Source organism: Ambystoma mexicanum, chromosome 3p (genome assembly GCF_040938575.1).
Source record: "Ambystoma mexicanum isolate Mex_15411 chromosome 3p, UKY_AmexF1_1, whole genome shotgun sequence".
Lineage (NCBI taxonomy): Eukaryota > Metazoa > Chordata > Amphibia > Caudata > Ambystomatidae > Ambystoma > Ambystoma mexicanum.
Genome location: NC_090925.1, coordinates 196,619,317 through 196,643,640, shown reverse-complemented (window position 1 = coordinate 196,643,640; position 24,324 = coordinate 196,619,317). Strand labels below are relative to the sequence as shown.

General features: G+C 47.0%; 1 protein-coding gene across 7 annotated transcripts in view; it reads left to right on the top strand.

Moving 5' to 3' along the window:
- Positions 1–24,324, top strand: part of PTPN6 (protein tyrosine phosphatase non-receptor type 6) — a 583,776-nt gene that overhangs the window by 397,481 nt on the left and 161,971 nt on the right. For all 7 annotated transcript variants that reach the window (XM_069650624.1, XM_069650626.1, XM_069650621.1 and 4 more), the window contains one exon: positions 23,510–23,626. In XM_069650624.1, coding sequence (XP_069506725.1) covers positions 23,510–23,626 — 117 coding nt within the window. The remainder of the gene's footprint in view (positions 1–23,509; positions 23,627–24,324) is intronic.

Here is a 24,324-nt window from a genome sequence, read left to right as displayed (position 1 = left end):
GAAAGAATAGGAATAGGAATAACAATTTCTCTTTCTGGAATTCTATACAATAACTGCTAGACTCATTAAAGGTTTATTTCAGGCACACTTCAGGGGGGTGAGCCACTGATTTATTTTGTTCTTAAACACCTCAAATTAACAATGCAGCCAAAAATCTCCAAAAAATATTTAGAGTACCAGACTGTATTTTGCTTTTCGCAAGTTGCAGTTATAGCATGTTTTTTTCTGTGTAGTCTCCGCCACAATCATCACAAGACATTCCATCTCAGTGTCCTCTGTCACTTGACAAAATCCTTGTGCCTAAAAGCTTGTCTGCAGTGTAGACATTTTTGCGCATAGCACATAAAATGGCCCTTGATTTCATTGCGCGAGACTTAATGCTTTGTTGTAGTGTGTCTATCTTTCCTATCTCCATGGAATGCTGTTCAGGATGTATGTTTGCATGTATGTGTTAATGAGTGCCCAGAGTATGGGATGCTGTGTGAGTGTCGTGCTTTCCATGCGCTACTTTAAACATTTTTATACACAGTTATGAACCCTCCCAAAGGTGTGTATTTTGCCATCCTCTGAAGCCAGAAAGCTTGACATGTGGCCAACGTTGCACCAGACCCTCAGATGAACTGGCCTGCTGTAAAGTCTCAGTTACTAGTTCATTGGTATCCACTACAGAGTGTAATTTGCTTTCCGACTTTGAGAACATTTAGACATGTAATTGCTCCTTTTACTATAGCCGGTAAGATAGCTATACACAGTAAGATAGCTCAGTGGGTTGAGCGCTCGCTGCTGCAATCTTTGTGTGATCTACAGGTTGCAGGTTGAAATCCCAGCAAGGCCAATTTAGCCTTTCATCCTTCTGATGTTGATAAATGAGTACCAACACAGGTTGGATGATATTGTATGTATATTAGTTCTATATACACTGATTAAGCGCAAGTGCCATATAATAACAGATCATTATGATTTGCCCTTGGACCTTGGCTTGCATTCACAGTAATTCAGTAATATGGGCCTATACACACCGATATTAATGATACTTATGCTGATCCATTCTTGTATGAAATGGATATCACATTACAGTGATATCGTGACCATATATTTCATAGTGTACTTAAGAACAATGCTATGTGATGCCACTTCCTGTTTTGTCACAGGGTTAAAGGTCATGCTCCATCGCTTCCCATGATGTCACTTCAGAGTGGGGTCCAATAACATCACTTCCTGTGATGTCATCACAGGTCAAGGGTCGTGTGATGTCACTTCCGCTACCCCTGGCATTTTGATGAAATGGCTTCCCTGACATTGAGCATGGCTTCTAGGAGCGTCCTGAGGCTGTGATTTGGAATCGGGTTGGTGGGTTGTCAACTAGGTTCAAAACGCAGTGTTGTCCAGGTATGTGCCTGCACGTGGTGTTAGGGAACATTTCTCTAAAGTCAACTTTCCCTCTATATTTGTGGACCCCCCAAACATTTTGCTTTTCTTTCAGCTTCCTGACCCGATTTTTGCCAGTGGAGCACAGCCTTCAGCTGCGCTCCCCTGGGCTTTCCCTCAGTGTTACGGGAAACTGGCATGTCCTTCATGCTGTCAGTACTGAGAAACTTTGTTTCTCTTAGTCTTATGACTTTGTTGCCACTTTTGGTGTCTTTTGCGCAAAGTACATTACTGTACCCCGCAATGGGGTCCTAGTGTTTTCAGGCCTTATGACTGTGGCTAGTGTCCTTCATGGCCCTGCCACAAGGGCTTTTATCTATTCCTTTGATCATTTTGTCCATTGACTTCCTTATTTGGGCATGCAGTAGCTCATGAAAGCTGCTTGCTTCGTAAGCTATTGCAGGTCACTTGTGTAGGTACCAAGGAAGTGGGTTTGGGACTGTCTGGTCCCAATCCAAACTACTGGTGCCAGGATGTCTGGTGTGCATGAGGACATGAGAGCCACCGTGGTCCCTGATTGGATCACTGCTGGCGTGCATGATTGGTGCAAATCTTTCACATTGGCCGGCCGGGTGCAAGCACTCGCCGGACTTATGGATATAAGGAAGGGACCTGAATGCAGACCAGAAGATTAGCAACAGGTCCAAATCGACCTGTGGATGGAGCCAAGTATCCAGAAGAGCCAGACAGAACAAAGGACTATCCAGAGACGCGCAGAAGAAGGTTGGCACCCTGAGCCCATTGACCTGGTAGAGCTCTGCTTTCGCTCAATCTCAGAAGACCTACAAAGGTGCTTTGAACCTTTGGAGTAGTGGGAATAATCATGCTCAATGCCTCCTGGTTGCCCTGCAAAAGAGCTTGTTTGGAAGTGTTCCTGGGCCATCCAGTGGACTGTCCAACTTGAGCTTTGGCACCCGTGCAGGAGCTTTGTTGCATCAAGTTTTACCTCAAAACTTTGTGGAATCCTAGCTTGCACTGCAAAGAACCTTTTCATTGAATTTTGTCATCCCAGTGACTTTTGACCGTGAGAGAGAAGGTTGCATCAGATCGTGAGAGTTGGGTGCCTCTGCATCACTGTGCGACAGTGACGATCGCTGAAGGCAGTTTTCCTCGCGTTCCTTCTTGTGCCCTGAGACCAGCTGCATCTGTGTTTTCTTTATTCTCCAACCAAGTCGGTAATTCAGCTTCCGTTGCAAACTGCACCCGCAGCACCTGTGCACTTTGAAGCAGAATTGAGGGTGGTAAATTGAACAACTGACAACCCTCTCCGTACCTGCTAAGTTTGGACCAAAACCAAGCTTAGGGCGGTGAGTACTGAAACCACTTACCGGTGACCCCTTGTTCATCCATTGCATTTTACGCACAGAGGATCCCTTCTGGTCCTCTCTTTGGCTTGGGTAGCCCCGCTTCCTAAAGCCCTCGAAAGTTGGGAATAGCTTAGTTCATCGCAGCAGATCCTCCCCTGACTCTTTGAACCTGTTTTCACTCTTCATAATCCTGCCCCTAACTTTGCCAGCTCCTTAGAAAGGTACCTTATGAATTTTTCATACAAGGCTCCCTTCAACTTAGGGTTGGACTTATAAAGTTAGGGTTGTCCATCTCTGAAGATTGTCTATGCTATAAAGATTGGCTGCCCTGTTCCCTTACAGGTACTGGCAGAGTTAAGACCTTTACCACATGGACTCCAGTGACTGTATTATTGCTGTTGCTTTCCATTATTCACTTGTGTTTATTCTTGGGCCTAATAAATAGTATATTTTCGTATACTACTGTCTAAGGGTAATTCTTGGTGTTTCACTGTGTGTGCTCATCAGAGACCTTTCATCACCCTCACTCCTCCTGAGACTTAGCCTTGACTGCTATCTTCCCAGAAGTGTCCCTTGTTTCACTGAAAAGGGTGGCCTCCTAAACATGTGTTCAGCAGAGCAGAGTTTAGAAATCCATTCTAACACGTGGCACAGAGAGGCTTGGAAGAGGCAGGCGATGTAGCTCTAGAGGGTCCAGATGAGAGCCGGCTCAGGCCTGTTCCTTTACTTTTAAGTTGCTGGGAGAGCCAGTCCAGGGCATCCAGGGGAAAGATGAGTCATTTCATCTGCCCATCTCAACCAGGAAGGTTTGTAGATTGCACTTGCGGGGGTTCCGCTACATCCAGTGATGTGGTCTTTGCTACCAGTGCCTCAGTTGCAGTAGGCCATGTCCACACTGCAGTTTCACTCCAAATGTGCCCTTGCGATGGGTAAGGAGAAAAGGGTTCCTCTTTCTTGGAGCCTTCTGCCTTCACTTCTATGGCAGGGGACTTTAGAATAGACTGTATCCCCAACAGAGTTCCAGATGACTCCTTCTTGGCTTGAAGTAGAAAGATGAATCCACTAAGGGAAGGGTCTCCCCTATTATATAGGCAAGTTAATTGATCCAGAACAAGCTTGTTGTCAAGGGGCCAATCCATGCTCCTGTAACAAATGTCCTTTGCCTGCTGATGTCATAGCTAGAGTGCCCTACCTGCAGGAAGTGGGATAGGGCAGGGGGTTGGTGGAGCCTTAGCAAAATCCAAGATAGTGGAACCCCTCTCTTGGCCAAACCCCATTATCTAGCCTACTCCAACCCTTCCTGTGTATGCCTTCTTCAAAAGGATTCCAGTAACCACCACCCTGGTTTGAGAGTGTCTTTCTTATGTCAGGACTGTCTTTGAAGCACCAGTTCCCAGGAGACCTCCCACTGAACGTTCCTGTGCCCTGGAAGAAGCTGGCGGCCTTCCCCAGGTGTATCAAAGGGAGCAGCTCCCAGATGGTTTTTTTTTTTGGAGACACCCAGGCCAGACAGCTAGTGCACATTAGCCCTGTCATGACTGAGTCACCTCTCCAAGCTAACATTGATATGACCTCAAAATGCTGTAGCTGTATAATTGTGTAATCCCAGTAGCCACTATACCATAACCAGGCAAGGCTTATATTAACAGTTAAACATGCCACCAGGTTCACCAGGGCTTACAAATGTAATAGTCTCAACCAGAGGTGCAAACCAATAGAAAGCCATTGTAAAGAAAACGCAGGTGACCTTTGACCCTGCCCTGCTGCCACCGAAGGGCAGTTGCTGGGGATGTTAAGGGATGGTCACAGCAAAAGCGCATGAGTGCTTTATGATTTTTGCCTCGAGTATTATGGAAGGGGGGCTAAATAGCAGACACCCCTTTCAAAAACGGAATTACCTGCATTCTTTTATTTTTAAAACACTTTAAAAAATCCAAAAGATTCAGGCTACCCCTCAAAAGACAGCATTCTGTCACAATATAGGTGAACCGCAACAGTGAACTACTGTGCCCACCTTCTCTTACCACTTTCCTTGTGAAAGTTTAATTCCTGCCCTGGAAAGAGACCAATTATCTTGCCTATTAAACTAAAAACAACATGTTAGCTTCTACGTTGGAATAACTCTCAGGGGAATTCCTGTGTTTCTGTTTCTCTAAAAATAAGCCCCCAATGAAGCTGTATTTTCCTGCCTATGTTTTTGTGCTCCCTTTCTATTGTTTCTTTTTTTCAAATATGTGTGAATGAGCACTCTGGCTGCACTTATATGTGTATTCTGAACCAACCCAGCACACCTGCAAAGCCAATGCACCTGGTTTCCAAACAAAATAAATGAAGAGTTTTTCAATGATTCTCCTTACATTTACTATGCCACTGTGAAAATATGGCAGACTATGGGTGCAGGATGGTTTAAATAAATAATGGGTAAAGGGCATGGGTGTTGAACCCCGCTCCGGCAACTCTCTGCTTTTCGGCCCAGGAGGGCCACCATACCCGAGGCACTGGAGGCCACACCCCCACACGCATTTCTCCTTCAGCCTGGGCCCGCCAGTGTGAAGTCCATGGGTAAAGGGCGCAGGTGTTGTGTTCCGCTCCCACAACTCTCTGCTTTTCGGTCCAGGAGGGCAAACATACGCGAGACAATGGACGCCATGCCCCCCACTTCTCCTTCAGCTCGGGCCCGCCATGGTGAAGCTGCGGGTAAAGGGCATGGGTGTTGTGCTCCCACAGGGTGTTAGACACCCACGTGGGGAGCGAGCACATGGAGGTTTGCAGCTCGCCGCAGAGCACTGCCCAATAAGTAAGAGCGATGAGGATCTCCAACAGACAAGGTAAGGAGCCGCAGTAGGGGGGAGGGGAGGATTTGGACTGTTTCATCTGCTTGGACTGTCAGCAGAACCCCCTATCCCTGTCTCCATCTATCAGTGCATCACTCCAGTATGCCAGCCACTACTGCAACAGAGCTCACGGCCGGCTCCCACCCAAACTGAAAAGGTGGGAAATGTGTTCATCCTGGATGGATTTGGGGGTGGAATATGTGCTGCATTAGGACTCTTTAGGGATGGTTTAATGTATTTTGGGGATGGGCTTTCGCTCTACACCAGAACATCACTGTGATGCCCTAAACCCTGTTATGTTCAGTTCTGATGGCGGTGATAACATCTCAACCCAGAACAAAGCACTGAGCCCTTCTCCGAAAAGGTTACAGGGGGGAGGGTTTGCATCGCCCAGGTCCAACCTCCCTGCAGTGCTATTAGGAGATCCCAATGACCATAAAGTCAAGATGCAGGTCATGAGTGGTAAAAAGGGACAACCGGCGGGTGCCAATTCTATCTGTACATCACCCTCACCCCAGTTGAAGTCACTGAGGGATCTTCGTGAACTGGCTTCTATGAAGAAATTGATTATGCTTATCTAAGAAGATCCCAGTGGAAGCGGCAACAAGGGGGAGACAACGTTGAACATGGAAGACACTACAAGGGTCCGTCCCCCAGCCAGCAGTGGAGAAGTCACGCAGCACCCGGGCAAATGATACAACGTTGACTGACATCATTGGTAACAGAACTGTCCAGCCCGAGAAGGGGCCCCCGAAACAAGTTGAAACCAGCAGTATAAATCTGTTCAAACTCTATGATGGGCTGGGTGTGGGCAGGCTGTCCAGGGGTCCAGAAGCACGCCCCAGGGTGACAAGGAAGATGGAGGGGCAGGCCATGTAGAAACCATATCGGCCCCCAATGATACCAGCACCAGAGATCTAAGACTCCAACGATGTCAAGCAAAGGAGCGCAAAGCCATTGTAGGGTCTCATGAGGAGGGGGGGGGTTGATATTTCTACACAGAGTCCCCAAAGGTGCTGGTGATCAGCCCAGATCTAGGGACTCGTTGATCAACAAGTGCACTCCCTGGCTCCCAACGGTATGTGGATGCTCACCATATCGTATGATTGAAATGAGTGCCTTTCCCCATTCCAACAATGTCCCCCCCCCTCTCCCCCACTGGAACTGGCCGCCAGCACTCTCGCTCTCAGGAGATGAGGTAGTCCCATTGGGGAAAAGATTTGGGGGGCTAGCATTGCAAGTGGGGTAGTCGCCTGTATGACCAATTGATCCGATGCTAACTGGCCCTTGAGCCGCTGATACCAGGACTGACCCGAGGGTTGTTACTAGTGTAGACACAGCCTGGCCGCTGTTTGGAAGTTTGGTTTGTAATTTGAGTTATTGCAATTGTATATGAGTTATGTTATATGTTGTACTTTGATGTCCCTACGGCACAATAAAGTTAATATTGATTGAAATTTTCCTCTAGCGGAATCTCAGAAACTGCAACGGCAGCGTCTGTTGGAAAACTAGCAGGGGCTTGCAGAGGCAACTGCAGAATTGGTGCTGTTAAGGCTGGACTTTTTCTGAATTTTGAAACTGCCGCCAACCAGTTTAGTTGAAAGTGGAGCGGCAGTGAGAGGCTGGTGCCGAGTGCCAGGAATCAGCACACTTGCCGTGTGCATTGTGTCTCTCGTGTTCCTGGGGAGCGAGGAAGGAGCAAGGGAGGAGAACGCCTTCGCCTGCAGGTACTTTTCTACGAACTGTAATGGTTGGCTATGGCATTTTTTAAAAGAAAATAGCAAACCAGAATTCCGGAAAGTGTTTGATTCCTTGAACTTCTTGTTGACTTCCCCTCGTTTTCCCTTCTCCGTTGCTGCTAACTCCGACTGCACTGTTTCCTCGGACGACCTACGTAAGGGAACCTCGGGAGTGTGATAGTTTTGCACTGCCATAGCCCTTGGTCCCTTGGTCCTGAGTTGGGCTGGGCGCTCTATAAACGAGGACTCTTGGGAAAGCAGTTTGGTGACGTTTTTCCCAAGCCCCTCATATTAAAGTCATTAAAAATGCCGGGTAAAGCGACCAGCTGTAATAAAACGACAACGACACGGGGAAGAAAACCATATGGCTTACAATCTAACAAAACGCCGGCCATTGTTATGGGTAACAAGGCAACCTTGGAAAATTGTGGAAAGAAGGAAATTGGAGATAAGCCCGTGCCCCCCAAAAGGGACCACTAGATGCTTACTTTCCTAGTAAACCATTGGAAGGGGAGCCTTTGGTTGGGCCGAGTGAACCCAACATCTCCCAACTAGAGGGAGAAGGCAGTTACCTTCCTTTAGATTTGGATAATGACTCCTTACTCCAACTATGCTATGCACTACAAGAACGTGTGTGAACACAAGAGGGAAAACAAGCTGGAGAGGCGACATCGGTCCCCTCTGTAATAAGTGACAGAGCTTTAGATAAACAGGAAGGGGAGGGGGTACTTTTGCCTAGGACTGAGAAACCAGTGGAAGTCCCAAATTAAGGGGATAAATTACCTAAAGACCCTCCTATGTATGTGACATCAGCATCCCAAACCGAAATGTCTTCCAGGGTACCACGCTAATCAGCCTGTCCTAATATGGCATTTGACTCAGCAAATTTGACCCATGAACCTGTACAATCGGAGTTCAGTACACATGACACTTCGCAAACAAGCAATGCCACACTTAATTTTGCTATAAAAATCCTATTAAAGTTATGTGGAACGAATCGCGAAGATTTGAAAGCACAGGGGAGAGTGATCCTTGCATTCCATAAATTATTGGGAACTTCAAATAAAATTCCCATTATTCCTTGTATTGACTTGAGGGGAATACCGTCATCAGTTATTCCGCCCACTAGTCGGGATAGGGCAGTCCCATCGCCAACCATGGACATGGAAATACCTGCTCAGAAGGAGAACAACCCTCCTCTCGTAGGGGTTGGTGAGCCACCGACTGGGGCCCATCCCTCTAGGAAACAGACGAGACAGGCAAACAAACGTTTGGAGAAGTTAACGCCCTGGCTAGGCACCCCCTCCAGCCACTGAATGGTAATCTGCTGGTGGTGTCTTCCCCTCCTCGGAATTCCACCCCACGACAACCTGGTAAAAGCATTTCCAAAAAACAACGTAAACGGGCAGCACGAAGGAAGAGAAGATTGGCACAAACAGTGGGTACTCTGACGAGCTGGCTGCTGGAAGAACAGCCGGCTCATACGAGCCAGCAGTCTGTGGATCAGTCGGCCTCTTGCTCTTAAACAAGCCCAGCACTACAGCATTCAGATTAAGTGTCCTTGCAGGAGTCCGAGGGACACTCTAGACTACCCACTGTAAAGCCCCCGATGGGGGATGGTGTGCCTGTAGTGCCAGTTAAGGTCAACATAAAAAAAGTGACTATATCACCGGCGGATGGTGGTAAACCTGGTATTCAACTTAATCGACCTACACTCTTTGCCCTTTTTTCTAAATGACTATTTTTACGAATCCTAAATACCAGTGATATCCTTAGGGAATGGAATTTGACAATACTAAATGGGCGTACAATGGGGGACATACCGGGCAAAGAAACCTGGCCAGTGGGAGAAAAGCATTATGTGCTTGATTATATGGCTGTTTCTGAGTGTCTCTTGGGGTACGTTAGGCAACTAAGTGGTATGTTGAACAATCACAGTCACCATGCCACCTTAATGTTAAGTGTAGATGGAGGTGGGGAAATGGCTGAGGGGGGTATCTGTTGAGAGATAGTGCCCAATTATGCTAGAAATAAAATCTGGTGGACCCAGCGAAACATCGATAAGATGAATGACAACTCCTTCCCCAGCCACACTAATATTAAGCAGCTAATGTGGGGAAAGAGCCCCGAGGAAATTGAATGTTGGATACTGCAGTTAACACATTCACTTTTCAAGGGCAGCTTTGCCCCGGGAATAAGGTGGAAGGCGGGGGGGCTCTAGCCTTTGACGCAAATATAAGAGATCAGAAACTTATGATGCGCCGAGCCCTAAGAGCCATAAGAGTGCAAGCAACTTCTGAAGTAGATAATGGATTGCTAGAAAATAAGAGCTTAGAGATAAAGCGAAAATACCAAAGGTGGCTAAGAATGTATTGCCTGACTGTACAAAGTACCCAATGGCAGAAGTTTGCAGAAGCTCTTGGCGGTAAGAACAGCCGTATAATTTGGCACATCTTGCACATTTTAGGCCAGGCAGGGGGAGAACAGAAGCTGAGGGTACTAAACCCCATCTCTGGGTAAACATGGGTTGAATTTATCTCTGATAAATTCCATACGGAGGATGCTGTTAATACTAGCAGTTTGGTGGGGGTAAAAACCTGGCCTCTCACTCTTGGCTACAAGATCATAAAACAGATCATTGTGAATTTAAAATCATCCAATGCACCGGGCCCTAATGGATTAGCCAATGTTGTATTAAAAAGGGATCCAAACAGTTGGGCACAGGTGTTGCTTACTCTTTACTCCCGAATATGTAGAACTTGTCAGATACCTTCCTCTTGGAAGAAATCTGTGTTAATTCCAGTATACAAAAAGGGGGAGAGGAAGTCTGCCGTGAATTATCGGCAACTCTCAATGCTGGATGTAACAAGCAAAATCTTTAACACATTGGTTCTTAAAGAAATAGAAACCTGGGTTACTGAGAAACAGATTCTTCATTATGCACAAACGGGCTTTAGGCCTGGAGCAAGTACTACCCATAACATCAGGGTTCTCGATCAATTAATTAATAACACCACAAGTAGCAAGGAGGCCACATTGTACATAGCCTTTGTAGATTTTAGCAGTGCTTTCAACCTAGTGGGGCGGGACACCTTATGCTCAAAACTTAAGGCTATGGATTGCCCTAAGTGGATTTTGAATATGCTAATAGCCCTGCACAGTAACACCACTACTAGGGTTCGACTCAATGACCAAGGAGAAGTGTCTGATGAAATTAACATCAATATCGTTGTAAAGCAGGGCTGCGTAACTGCGCCAATGCTACACAACCTATCTGTTAGCAGGCATGACACTAAAGTCAAATTGCCCCCCTAAATTGGGTGAGACCTCTATTTCTGGCATGCTGTATGCTGACGGCTTGATCTGATTTTATCGTACGTTGTCTGGCATAAAGAACATGTTGAATGAACTATTAGTCTATTCTACCCAGCTAGGCCTCATCATCAATTTAGAATAAACAAAAATAATGACAATCGCACGTAAGGGCCCAAGTCGGACTGGCATAGATACCGACGTGGGTAAAATTGCGGTGGTGGAGCAATATCCCTACTTGGGACTAGACTTTAAGGTACTGTCTGATTATGAAGCCATAATAAGAAATAAAAAACGAAGAGCAAAATTGCTCACCCTCCAAGCCTTTACATTTTCGAAGGGTTCTGCTGGTTTCAGTATGGCGGGTATATTATATTAAGATTGTAGCTTTGTACCTGCCATTCTCTACAGCTCGGAGGCGCCGTCTATGCAAGATCTAACATGGCTCAACATCTTCGGTTCAATATCTGCGCCTGGAACTGGGACCTATTTCACTGAGAGGGATGGCACTGCGTGTGCAAGGGTCCTTTTATCTGAAAGCACGAGCAGATCCGAGATGCAAATTGCTTAGTTTAGCAGGAGATAATTATGAGAAAGGGAAACATCCACGGGGCCGAAATTATAAAGAGCTGAATGAATCTCTATTTAGGGAGATTGATTGGGCCTATGAAAAATTGAGACACCTGCCTTATATCCATAAAAAAAAGCATTTGAGGACAAACTGAATAAATGGAATTGGTGTGCAAATTCGGACAATCTGTCTAAATTGAGTGGATATGAGGAAGTTTCTCATGTTATGCACAAATACTTAAAACCCCCCCGGCCTATTTACTCATATGCCTGGCTCCAGAAGTAAGGCAGTTCCTATTAAGATTACAAATAAACCAGCTACCGGTCCTCACCATCATTGGAACTCGGCTGAAGGTTACATATGAGTCTAGGCTCTGTCGAATCTGCCAGGGTGTAGGAGTATTTGAAACTACCCGACATGTATTAACACTCTGTTCTAAATTAGGCTCTGTATATATGAATGCATATGGGAAATGGGTACATAACTATGAGGTAATAACGGAGGAAGCCTTCTGGCATGCTGGTCTTAAAGGCATGGTCTAGTAATTAACACTCTGTTCTAAATTAGGCTCTGTATATATGAATGCATATGGGAAATGGGTTCATAACTATGAGGTAATAACGGAGGAAGCCTTCTGGCATGCTGGTCTTAAAGGCATGGTCTAGTAATTAACACTCTGTTCTAAATTAGGCTCTGTATATATGAATGCATATGGGAAATGGGTACATAACTATGAGGTAATAACGGAGGAAGCCTACTGGCATGCTTGTCTTAAAGGCATGGTCTAGTAAATAGTTTTATTTAAAAAATAGATAGGCAACATAAAAAAAAATACTAGCATTCTCTTTTTTAAAACTTCCTATGTAAAGTTTTGAGCTATTCAAGCTCAAAATTTGCAAAAGCAAGCACATGGGCGCATCCATTTTGTGAAATGGATGCCCTCCTGTGCTGGCTTTTGCTTTTGCGGCACTAATGAAGGAAAAGCCAGCCAGCTGTAGTAAACAAAAGCTACCGCTGGGTGGCTTTCCCTTCATTAGTGCTGTATGCGGAGGACGGGGACCGGAGACCAGAGCAGGAAAGCTGCAGCTGAATCTCGGTAAGTGCTATTTATCTAAAAAAAAAAATAAGCACTAGCTGCGGTTTTTTTTCTAAGTTTTCCGGGCTGGAGGAGCCCGGAAAACTTAGAAATAATACTGCAGCTTTAAAAACGTTGTATTTATGTTTGCGGTCGCTTTTGAAGCGACCGCAAACATAAATACAACGTTATTGTGTTGGAAAACGCTACGGTTTTTCTTTCCAAGTTTCTCAGGCTCCTCTGGCTCGGAGGAGCCTGAGAAACTCGGAAAGAAAAAACGCAGCGTTTTCCAACACAACTGCGTTGTGTTTCTGCCTGAATCTGCTTTCCCATTTGGGGCTCTCGGAGCCCGAGAGCCCCAAATGGGAAAGCAGATTCAGGCAGAAACAACGCAGCATTTAGCATTTCCCATTTGGGGCTCTCCGAGAGCCCCAAATGGGAAATCAGTTGTAGGCAGAAACACTACGCGGCATGTAAACACAACCGTGTTGTGTTTCTGCCTGCTGTGGCTTTCACTTTGGGTCTCCGTGCTCCCCTGGGAGCACCGGAGACCCAAAGTGATAGCCACAGCAGGCAGAAACACAACGCGGTTCTGTTGGAAAACGCTGCGGTTTTTCTTTCCGAGTTTCTCAGGCTCCTCCGCGCTTCAAAAGCGACCGCAAACATAAACATAACGTTTTTAAAGCTGCGGTTTTATTTCTAAGTTTTCCGGGCTCCTCCAGCCCGGAAAACGTAGAAAAAAAAATGCAGCTAGTGCTTATTTTTTTTTTAAAATAAATAGCACTTACCGAGATTCAGCTGCAGCTTTCCTGCTCTGGTCTCCGGTCCCCATCCTCCGCGTACAGCACTAATGAAGGGAAAGCCACCCAGCGGTAGCTTTTGTTTACTACAGCTGGCTGGCTTTTCCTTCATTAGTGCCGCAAAAGCAAAAGCCAGCACAGGAGGGCATCCATTTCACAAAATGGATGCACCCATTTTCTTGCTTTTGCGAATTTTGAGCTTGAATAGCTCAAAATATTACATAGGAAGTTTTAAAAAAGAGAATGCTAGTATTTTTTTTTTATGTTGCCTATCTATTTTTTAAATAAAATTGTTTACTAGACCATGCCTTTAACTCTGATTCCCTACGCCTTCAGCTTGCGCTCTTTAGGGTGTGGACACAAATAAAGGCACTACTTCAGGTATAATCTAATTCATATTAGATACTGGCATTGATTATCCGGTGGACCCTCACCTGGCCTTACACTAAATTACCTGACTATTAAACACATGAGGAAGGAATTATCTCACTTTTCAGATAGGCCATGAGTATTGAGTATTGTTTGGTGGGTTGACTTCGACATAACCCAGCACTATATCATACTATTATATTGTTGCAGTGATAAAATGAAATCATGACTGTGCTACTTAGCTTGCGATACTGTACAATAAGTCTAATATTTTTAGAATTCTAGATTTCTAGATTTTTTATTTTATACTTTACTGTATTTTTGCTCAAAATCATTTATTGGATGTGTTTTGAAAATGTATGATTTGTGTAAAATCCTATTCTTGGATTATATCACAATAAAGTATTTATTATTATAATATTGATTGAAATAAATAATGAAAAGCATATGTGCCCAGTAGACCTGCCGCTATGGAACCTAGGTTTTGAATTTCAACATCTGCAACACTTTGCACAGTATCCTCCTATCTTGCCTCCTCTCTGGTTGTAGACAGGGGGGGGCTGGGTACACAAGTGCTCTGATGCTTGTACAACAACCGAGTTCAGGCAGCTCAAGGTTTTTAAAAAAAAAAAATCTTTGTGGCCCGTACGGCCATGCCTCTCTCTCTTGTCTGTTGCACCCCCTCCCTAGCCCAGGCATCTTTACTACCCAGGTTAGTGCTAGCGTTTGTTTCTCAGAGACTAAATATGCTGCGATGAGGACCAAAAGCCACTGGGCCTTATCTTTCTAAACTCCCTCAGGGACTTCCTAACTGTCCATACTCTAACCACATGTTAGTGTTCTTGAGGGAATTTAGGACGTTCACGTTCCTTGCAGACCCTCAGTAAAATTCAGTATTATCTTTTTTGCTCATTTTCTTTTCCCTCCTCTCTTTACACACCGTCTCCCCTGCTCCTGGCTCTACTCTCTCACCCTCTCTCCTGTTCCTCCTGTGACTTTCCCGCAAACTGGGTCTCGTCTCCACCCTTTGATGTTACTCCCCTGCACTTGCCTCCGGGCCCTTTCACTTGCATCCACGGTCTGCACTTGGTCAATGACCCATGTGATCGGCATCTCTCGGCACTTACCCCAGCTTCTGACTGACTGGGCGCACATGTTCCCCCCACCTTCTGCACTTGTCCCCTCTCCTGCACCTGTCTGCGCACTTGCACGATCTGAATGTACCATGCCTTGAAGATCGTCTATCTGTTTTTCCCTTGTCTCCCCTCCCTGCATGGTGGCTCTTCAATGCACTTGGAAAAACTGCGGAATCTTTGTCAGACCTATTAGCTGTCATCTACACTGTTAAATGATATGATATGATATGGCATTTATAACGCGCCTATACACAAGTGTTTCAAGTTCGCGACCAGGCAAGGGAGGGGGACAGAGGGAAGTCAGAGACAACAATCCTACTAGGCCAGGCGACATTGTGATTGTGCAAGTGCAGGGGAGGGAGGGAGTGTGGGGGAACAGGGAGGGGGCAGTGTAGTACATAGGATAACAGTAAAATAAATAAAGACAATAAATAGAAGTGCAGACATCAGGTGTCGAGTGCTAGTAGAGCCTGTAGGGATACAGAACAGTCCCAGAGTGCAAGGATTGCCAGAAGGGCAGTGCAGGTGTGCAACTGGCGGGAAGGGGGCCTGGGCACGAGATCAGAGGGTAGCCAGGTAGCCAGTGCAGTTTCAGATTCAGTCAGGAAGTCAGCAGGGGAGAGGAGGAGAGAAAGCAGAAGCAAAGAGGAAGGTCTTGAGGTGCTTCCGGAACCGGAGATGGTTTTCCTCAAGTTTCAGAGAGGCAAGGAGGCTGTATTTTATGCACTTGTTCCATGCACTCACTCTGCCTGTGCAGACTTATATTGTTCAGAAATTCAAGGGCTCTGAATGACTGTTGTTTTTTTCGCCTTGTTCCCTCCCTCCTTGAGCGCTTTGAAGCACTTGCTTTGTGTATAGGCGCTTTACAAATAAACAATACCATTCCATACCACTGCTCTCTCTTCCTTGCTACTACTCCCTTTTCCATTATGTTACTACTCCTTCCTCCACACTACTTCTACTTGCTCCCCCACACTACTACTCCTCCTTTCCCCACACTATTACTCTTCTTCCACACTACTATACTCCTTCCTCCAGACTACTACTACTCCCACCTCCACACTATGTCTACTCCCTCCCCCACACTACTACTACCCCTTCCCCACACAACTACTACTCCTTTCCCCACACTACTACTCCTTCCTTCACACTACCACTACTCCATCCTCCACAGTACTACTACTCCCACCTCCACAATCCAACTACTCCTTCCTCCACACTATTACTCCCTCCTCCACAATCCTACTACTCCCTCCTCTGCACTACCACTACACCCTCTCTCACAATCCTACTACTCCTTCCTCCACACTACTACTACTCCTTCCTCCACAGTACTTCTACTCCCTCATAGACACTATTACTACTCCCTTCTCCACAATCCTCCTCCTCCTCCACACTACTTTTATTCCCTCCTCCACACTGACTCCCTCCCCACAATCCTGCTACCCCGTCCTGCACACAATACTACTCCTTCGTCCACACTATTATTATTCTCTCAGCCACACTACTACTACTCCCTCCTCCATAATCCTACTCCTCCACACTACTTCTACTCCCTCCTCCACACTACTACTCCCTCCTTCACAATCCTACTACTCTTTCCTCCACACTACTTCTAGTTACTCCCCCACACCACCCCGACTCTCTCTCTCCTGCATGCTATCACTCCCTCATGCATTCAGCTCAATAAAAATAGTCTGCAAAAATGCAACTAATATTTTGTGCCTCAAAATGTCGTTTTGCAAGAAAGTAACTGTCCTATTCCTTGCTTCAGTATTCTGAAAGTGGGAAGGAGATGTCTTTAATAACAAGATGGTGGGTCCACAAACGCCTGCTGGGAATAGCCACCGTGTTCAGGGTGGCATTGTTGAGCATGCGCCATCTAAGATAGAACAAAGACTGGGGGTACATGGGCATGGTGGTCAGGGGGAGTTGATGAAATGTGAGGAGAGCAGAAGGCAAGGGAAGAGTGATGTTGCAACACTATTTTCCTTGTTTCTCTTTTGCTCTGTACTGTTTTTTTAGAGTGGTGCAAATGTATTTTTCCTGATCTGGGAAGATATGTTTTGCTGGATCACGAATCTGGATTAATGCCAGCTCTTTGTTCAGGGCCCTCCTACACCCACATCCAATGGAAATTAGATGCTGCAGCTCTTCCCGACTTGCTGGCATTATTTTCCTCTGCAAACACCCAGTCTCCAGGCTTGCGGTTGCTCATGATGTGTTTGGCGTGCTGGCCTTCCTCCACTGAAACAAATGCTGAATGCCAGGGTTTAGGGACCTGTACATGTCTCTTTCCCGGCAGGATTTGCCATTACCACTTGAATGTCCAAGTCTCTGATGTTGGTTGGTATTTCCCCTGTGTTGGATTGTTGTATGCAAGCCTCCGCTTTTAGAGGGATCCACAGAGGATCTCTCCTTGTCTTCCATCAGTGGGATAAATCCGGTCCTGGCTCTGGCATGTGGCTTCTCTAGATTGGAGCAACCTGTTTTTGGAGTTGGACGAGTTAGGCAGGCACATATATTGAACTAACAGTTTGTCTGGGATAGTGGCTGTAATGGGTAGGTTTCCCTTATGGAAAGGGCTTGTCCTTACTTATTTGCATTTTTAAAGCGCTCACACAGCCCGCAGGCGTCGAGGCGCTGTTACAGGAATTGTTCATTTTTTAGTTGCGTAATTATTATTTTTTTGTCTTAGTTGCGTATTTATAACGCACTTAAATACCCAAAGGTATCTAAGTGTTGTCCGGGGGATCGAACCTGTGTTGCTTCCTGTCGTCTTGCTTCCAAGGCGAATACGTTGGCGCTGAGCTATCCTCCCCTGTTGGGTATAAGATCACAGGGTTGGTTTTCAAAGGAGTAGCTGGATGGCATCCTCTCATCCGAATTCCTTATCCCCGGCCAAACTAGTCTCCCTTTCATGCCCGCCAGATAGTCCCCCTGTGCTGGAGCCAGGATCCTGCCACTGGCCCCGTCTGTTATTCTGTGGTCCCTACGTCGTGTAGGGCCCTGTCTTGCCCAGTTCCATTAGCATTCAGTGCTGAGTTCATTTTCTTAAGGCTGGTGATGGACAGGAGAACCTGAGAGACACCTCTCAAATCTACCTTCCCAGGATGATAATGTATTTTATTCTAGTCCTTGGAGGGACATCGGAGGGTCCTCTCCTCTGACTGCCGCCGGTCCTTGAGGACAGGTCCTCTGCTGAGGCAGTGGTGGTGGTTTGAGACCTGGGGTTGTGCTCCGGGCTCTGTGGGCGGGCCTCGGAGGGATGCACTATCCCGGTCTGCTGTGTCTGCAGCGCCGGAGGGCAACAGCCCCTTGGAGGAGGAGGTTGTGGTTGCGGACTGTCAGCTTTGGACATCGGACTCCTGGCTTCGGTCATCTGCCCTGGGGGGCGGGGGGGACAGGTTGTCCCACTATGTGGTGCTGGAGGATAAAGGCGGCAAGGAGGACAGGAGTGAGGTGCCTAGCCGTGGCAGGCTGTTTTGCTGCTGTGGGTCATGAACTGTAACAACTGCCAAGGTGCCTCTAGAGATGGTGGGAAAGTGGAGGCTGCTACTCCTGGATGTTTAAGGCGGTCCTCGGAGACTTTCCTGAGACATTGGTGGTGTTCGGGTGCTCCCAGTGGCTGTCCTGAGAGTGGTTCCATGGCCCTGAATTCCATCTTTGACTCTGTTTGTTTGCCGGTATTGACTTCCATCTGGGGCTAGTTTTCAGTTCCATTGTAGTGCCATTGTTACCTGCGGTTGCTATGCTGAAATTGGCTCAGACCTATTTTCATGTATTTTTAGATTTGACCTGTCGCCCTGGCTCTGGTGGAAGATGGTCAGATCTTTTGCTGGCAGCTCCTCATCTTGTTGCTCGACCTCTGCCTAGTTCGTTTCTGTCTTTTTGGTGATTCTTGTTCTTCTTTTCTTCTGTTGTATTCTGTTGCTTACTGGTTATCATTTCATTTATTGTACTAACGCATTCATCTTGTAAAGCGCCTTGGCGACAGTGGCAATGCAATCTCCAGCCGCACCCGCAGCATAAAATAGAAAAGGGACTAGATGCCTTTTGGGATGATAGGAGCCATTTTTTTCCATGTTTCTTATGGCTGCCGTCATCCGAAAAGGGACCTAGTCCCATTTCATTTTAATTGCAACTGTCATTTGTTTGCCTTTTCTTTCTTTCTTCAGGAGATGGGGCTTGCACTACGCTCTGAGCCCATCTCCTGAATATGATATGGCAGGAGGTGTCGGGGAAGGTCTCTGAAGTAGGACCCGTCCCCTGCACACCCTGAGACTGCCACACGTGGCTTTGGGTGCGGAACATCCTGTCTGCCTATCGCAGGGAATCTTAAGCCACAGGAGGAAGGATGGCGTCACCCCCGAACCTGATGCCCTGGGAGGAGACATGCAGCTCAATACTGCACGTGGAGGGCATCAAGGGAGTCGATGCAGCATAGTAGCTGGCCTTGGTGGCGTTTACCTATGCCTGGGTGGTTGGGAGGGCGGTGTGCTGCCCCTTTTGGCGCAGGAGGGCCTCCAGTACCTACACCAGTACTCTGGAGAAAGCAGGCTGCAATATGCCATGCATCTGGCTCAGAGTGCTGGAACATGCCAGTGGCAAGAAAAGTGCAGGACCGACACCAGCTTCAACAATGGTGGCATGGCTGTCCTGATGCCGACCCTGCTCCCAATGTCATCCTGGATGAGGGACAGGAGTTCATGTATTGTCTCCCTGTTTAGCTGCGACAGGGTGTGTATCTGGCTGTCTGTGAGGGCCCAGGGAGTGGCCCTTGCGCGGGGGAATCACAGCACGCCTCCACCTCACCACCTGCTTCCCAATCATCCTCCTCCTCCTCCTGTCCTGACGTCCTGTCGCTACTGCAGCTGCTCCACCTCTATTAGCGGCACTCCAGCGTGCAGCGCCTCCATGCCCATGGCAGCAACTATCAGTGGCAGCATGCCTGTGCCAGGAACTGCTCTTGTGGTTGTGACCCGTTGATACTGTTCCCGTTCTGGGTGAATTGGGTGCACCTGTGCCCTTATTTCCCCCACCTGGGTGCGTTTACCGGCAGCTGTGTGGTGGTAGTGTTTCCGGCATAGATTTATCTTTAATATCGGCGTATTTTTGCCTGTTTTACCGGCAAGTCCATGCTCATAATGAGCCGGTGGTACCATTGTGTCGGTATGACTGGTTCTTCTTGCCGGCATTTCCAGTACTAGAATTGCCTGTGTTACCAGTGCCGGTAATACCGTGGGAGGATTTACCCGCACCAGTGATTGTAGCTAATGATGTCCTTCGTGATTTGTTGTACTGGCATTTTTACCCAGCGATAAACTTGTAATGAGCCCCTATGTCTTTTGTAAAAGTGGCCAGTAGATGGCATTGTTGTTACATTGTTGTGAAATACGTGTGGGCACGTCAGATTAGCGTTAAGGCTGAAGGTATCATTGCATTCATTATGTTTCCAAGTCATTTTAGTAATTATTAAAAAAAAACCTCATTAATTTCAACAAGATTATTTGTGTGGATTGTAGTTGCTTGTTACAATTTAGTGAATTGGTTAATTCAAGTGATTGATGAAGAGTTGTCACTGTTTTTTTTAAAAACTGCAACGGTTTTAATTAGAGCGTGAGGGGGGACTTAGAAAGTGCCCACGATTTCCTGAAGAAGGAGAGGAGGGCAACATGCATATGAGAGACGCGTGTTTCGCATCTCGGCGCTGAAGAAGGAATTGGAAATCTTCAGCAGGCCCGTAACTATTTTCCAGACTGCGGAATGAATACCGCCTGATTTACCGCTCCACGTGATTAAGGCGTTAGTAACGCTTGCTCTGCATGTAGGAAATGCCGCCATGAAACGTGGCGGCAAGGGAGCAGGCGCCATTACTGCGTGTGGTAATTCTGCCTCTCTTATATAATGGGGTATAACGGAAACCCTACATTGTGCAGTACATGAATGTTCCCGCAAGCTGTTATGGTACTTCTGTGTGGCTAATGCCTCACTCATACCTCGGTGCCTGTATCGAGACTCACCGTGCTCAGCACGCAGCCCCTTCACCCTAATACAGGCAGCACCTTGCACAGTTCATGGGCCTCATTACGACCAGGGCGGTAAGGGATTACCGGTACCGGTAAGGGCATGGGTGCCGGTAATCCCTTACCGCCCAATTCTGAGGTCCTTTTGTGGGTCCTCCCTAAATGGCTGGTTTTATGGGACTCGCAAAGGGACCTTGGAGGTAATTAAGGTACTGCAATTTGCGGTACCGTAATTACCGCCTTCCCCATTTCCATTGAGCCCTATGGGAGCAAAAATGGGAATGGGGAAGGGCCAATGGTGAATGGGGAATTACCGCCCCACCAACCTTTGAATGGGGCGGTAATTCCGCCATTCACCATGGCGGAATCGGTAAGGTACCGGCGTCAACCATGGCGCTAATACCGCCATGGTTAACGCCTGGGTCGTAATGAGGCCCCATGTCTTTCCCTTATAAGCTTCTGGGCCTCATTCCGACCTTTGCATACTGTTTGCAGCCAGTTGAGTGTCAGGTTGAGGAGCCTTCACAGGGTGATCATCTAGGTGAAGTGCCAAGTTGCTTGATGTTTTCGGAATGCCCAGTAAGATTTCTCAGCTCCCAGGGTCAGTGGCATAGAATCCCAGAGCTTCGTGGCAGTGACCAGGAAGCTGGTCCCACCAGCCCTAACCAGTCTGCACCTGGGTGTAATGAGGCGATGGGCGGTGGTGGAGCGAGTCGTTCTCAAAGACTGGGCCTGGAGGCGGGTGTGGGGGGCAGCGTTGGATAGGCATCTGTGGGTGATGGAGAGTGTTTTGAAGACGATGCGTTCACGTACCGGAAGCCAGTGTACAGTCACCCGCCTCGAGGGTTGGACAGTAGAAGTAGCAGTGGGTGTGCTTGCCCCTAAGGTTGGGTCAGATTCTCCATATAGATAAGAAAGTGTAGCCAAAAGAACCGGATGCTCCCGTCCCCTGCACACCTTTCTGATGAATTAATCAGCCAATAATTAGCAATCATTTAGATTGGGTACAATTAGATATATTGCGGTTAATAATTGCATAGGCAAGGCAAAATAGAAATAATTCAGTCCACAGTAAAATAGAAGACTCTTCAAGATTTTGTGCCGTCTGCAGAACGCGTTTCGGGATTCTGTGTCCCTTCATCAGTGCAATTCAAGAGTCTATTTTACAATATATCATAAGGCATTGTAAGTATGGTGTATTATGTCTATAAAAGAGAGATTTTCTCGAATCTATTCGTTTAAATAATGTTATTGTTTAAAAGAAACTTAAGATACACCACGCTTACAATGCCATATGTTATGTTGTGATATAGACTCTTGACTTGGAACTGATGAAGGGACACTGAATCCCGAAACGCGTTCTGCAGAAGGCACGGAATACAAAGAGTCTTCTATTTTTCTGTGGAGTGAATTGTTTCTATTTTGATTTGCCTATGGCATTACTAACCACAACTAGCTAACTGTACCTAATCTAAATTATTGCTAATTCTCTTGGCTGATTAATTAATTAATCACTAAGGTGTGCGGGGGGCGGGAGTATGACACTCTTTCTTATCTATGTTGTATTTCCATCCTCGTGCCCAGGTTATGCCACCTCCTCGGCACCAAAGGCTCGTCCTAATTGTCATGAATAGTCATTCATGATTCTTATAATCCCAGCTGTGCTGTGCACTTACACTCAGTTGCTTTTCTATGGTCAGATCGTGCCCCTGGAAGCGGAATGGGTGCATTTTCCATGTTTACCCTCTCACGTGAGCAGAAGATGGCAATTGTACACGTGTGCAGAAATAGTAGCGTTTTAGGAATACATTGGTCTCCCCAAAAGTAGTTAAAGTGTATCCCAAGGAATGGTTATGTTAGTGCCACCCCAGCCCTGTCAGATGACTGGGCAAACGAGAGACTTGAGAGGAGGGCTCAAAACAACGGTGGGTCCTGCTGGGTGGACATCCTGTGGGAGTAGGGGGTCTCCTGAGGTGGCGAGGCACCGCGGTAACCCATCCTCCAATGGCATGGGGTGGACTGTACGCCAGGGCCAGCTTCCTGTCACTCCACAGCAGGCACATCTGGTTGTCTATGGGAATTTCACACGCCCCTGGCTGGCGTCCGTGCTGAGGTGAGGTGGGCGTGCTTGCAGAGAGGCAAGATTCATTAAGGGTGGCATTAGCTGCCACCCTTGTTAGCTCCAATATCACACCCCTGCGTTCTTCTGCTCCGCTGAAATCCACTAAGTCCTCCAAAGAAATGTATCTTGCAAAAGTAACCTACCACTTTGCACTTTGCACATATGTATGTTCTTACATGTTCTTGTAATGAACATTTTTATCACATAATTAAACTCGATCATGAGTTAAGACCAGTGGCTTGTCCAGGGAGGGGCCTTGAATGGCACGTGCTACCCTTGGAATCTGATTGGCCACCCCAGGGGTCACCCCATTATCCTAAATTATGATCTGTGTGTGTGTGTGTGTGTGTGTGTGTGTGTGCGCGCACGCACGCTCGTACTTCATGGCACCCCTGCATAAGTCCGTGCCCCACTTGCGCCACCCCAGTCAAAAGAGTCTGGACATGCCACTGGTTAAGGCAGCCAATGGGGGTCACATGCCAGGATATGCGCATGTTCCAATCCATAGGGATCGTCATCGGGTGGCATGTGTGTGACCGTGTCATCCCTGAAACATACAATGATGATGCCTCTGGATTCACGGAGCGCTCAAGTTTCCCGTGGCCACTTAGCGCATCTGGATGCTCCCTAACCAGGATTCACGAGAGACCGAACCAAGGTTCTCAGCAGTCGAGTGCGAGTGATTACCTCTGTTATTTGTTCTGAAATCCATACAGAAACCTTATGCCGCTCTCTTCTTTGGGTGCTTGATATCCTGCGTTGACGAGTCCTGTCCTACTTCTCTCCCTAGAATGGAAAGTATACACTGGGCGGAAAGGAGAAGTTTGATTCACTGGCTGACCTCGTCGAACACTATAAGAAATCGCACATTGAGGAGCTGTCGGGATCCTTGGTTTACATAAAGCAGGTAAGACGTCCGCATGGGGGACACCATCCCCGATTAAAATGTTTGCAACTTGAACTCAGTGTCGGACACAGGAAAATTGAAAACACACAGGGGCTGTTAGTCCCTCCCCTGCCCTGCAGATAAAGAACAGGCTTCAGTGCCAGGACACCTCTTCAAAGAGTCTCTCCTCAACAGCTAGGCCATAACCTTGCCCCTGACTTGCTAGATGCCATCCGCCTCTCTCCTCCCTGCCACCCTGTACAGCTGTACCCCTCCTCTGTATCCCTCTGTACCGTAGCCGGGCCGTATATCTGATCTGTTGTTACCTCTGAAAAGCCCTCTGTTATGCATTTGTACTGTTGTGTGCCTCTGTAAAGTTGGTAAATGGATTTCTGAACTCTGACCTGGTGGGCAGAGGTTCAAAAGGCCAGCCTAGTTTCTTGGAACAGGGTAACCTTCTGGATAAGCCAGACCAATCACGGAAGCACCGGGGGCGGTCAAGACTATGTCTCAGGAGGGATGAGGTTGATCGAAAGCCCACAATGAGCGGACACAGTAAACTAAACCACAAATTACTCTGTCAGGTGTATAGCAATAATATATATATACATTTATTAAAGGCCTCTTAAGTCAAACACAAAGTAATTATTCAGCAGTAATAACAAAACCAACACAACATTAATCTAGCAAACATATATACAGTAACCAATTGCCACCAG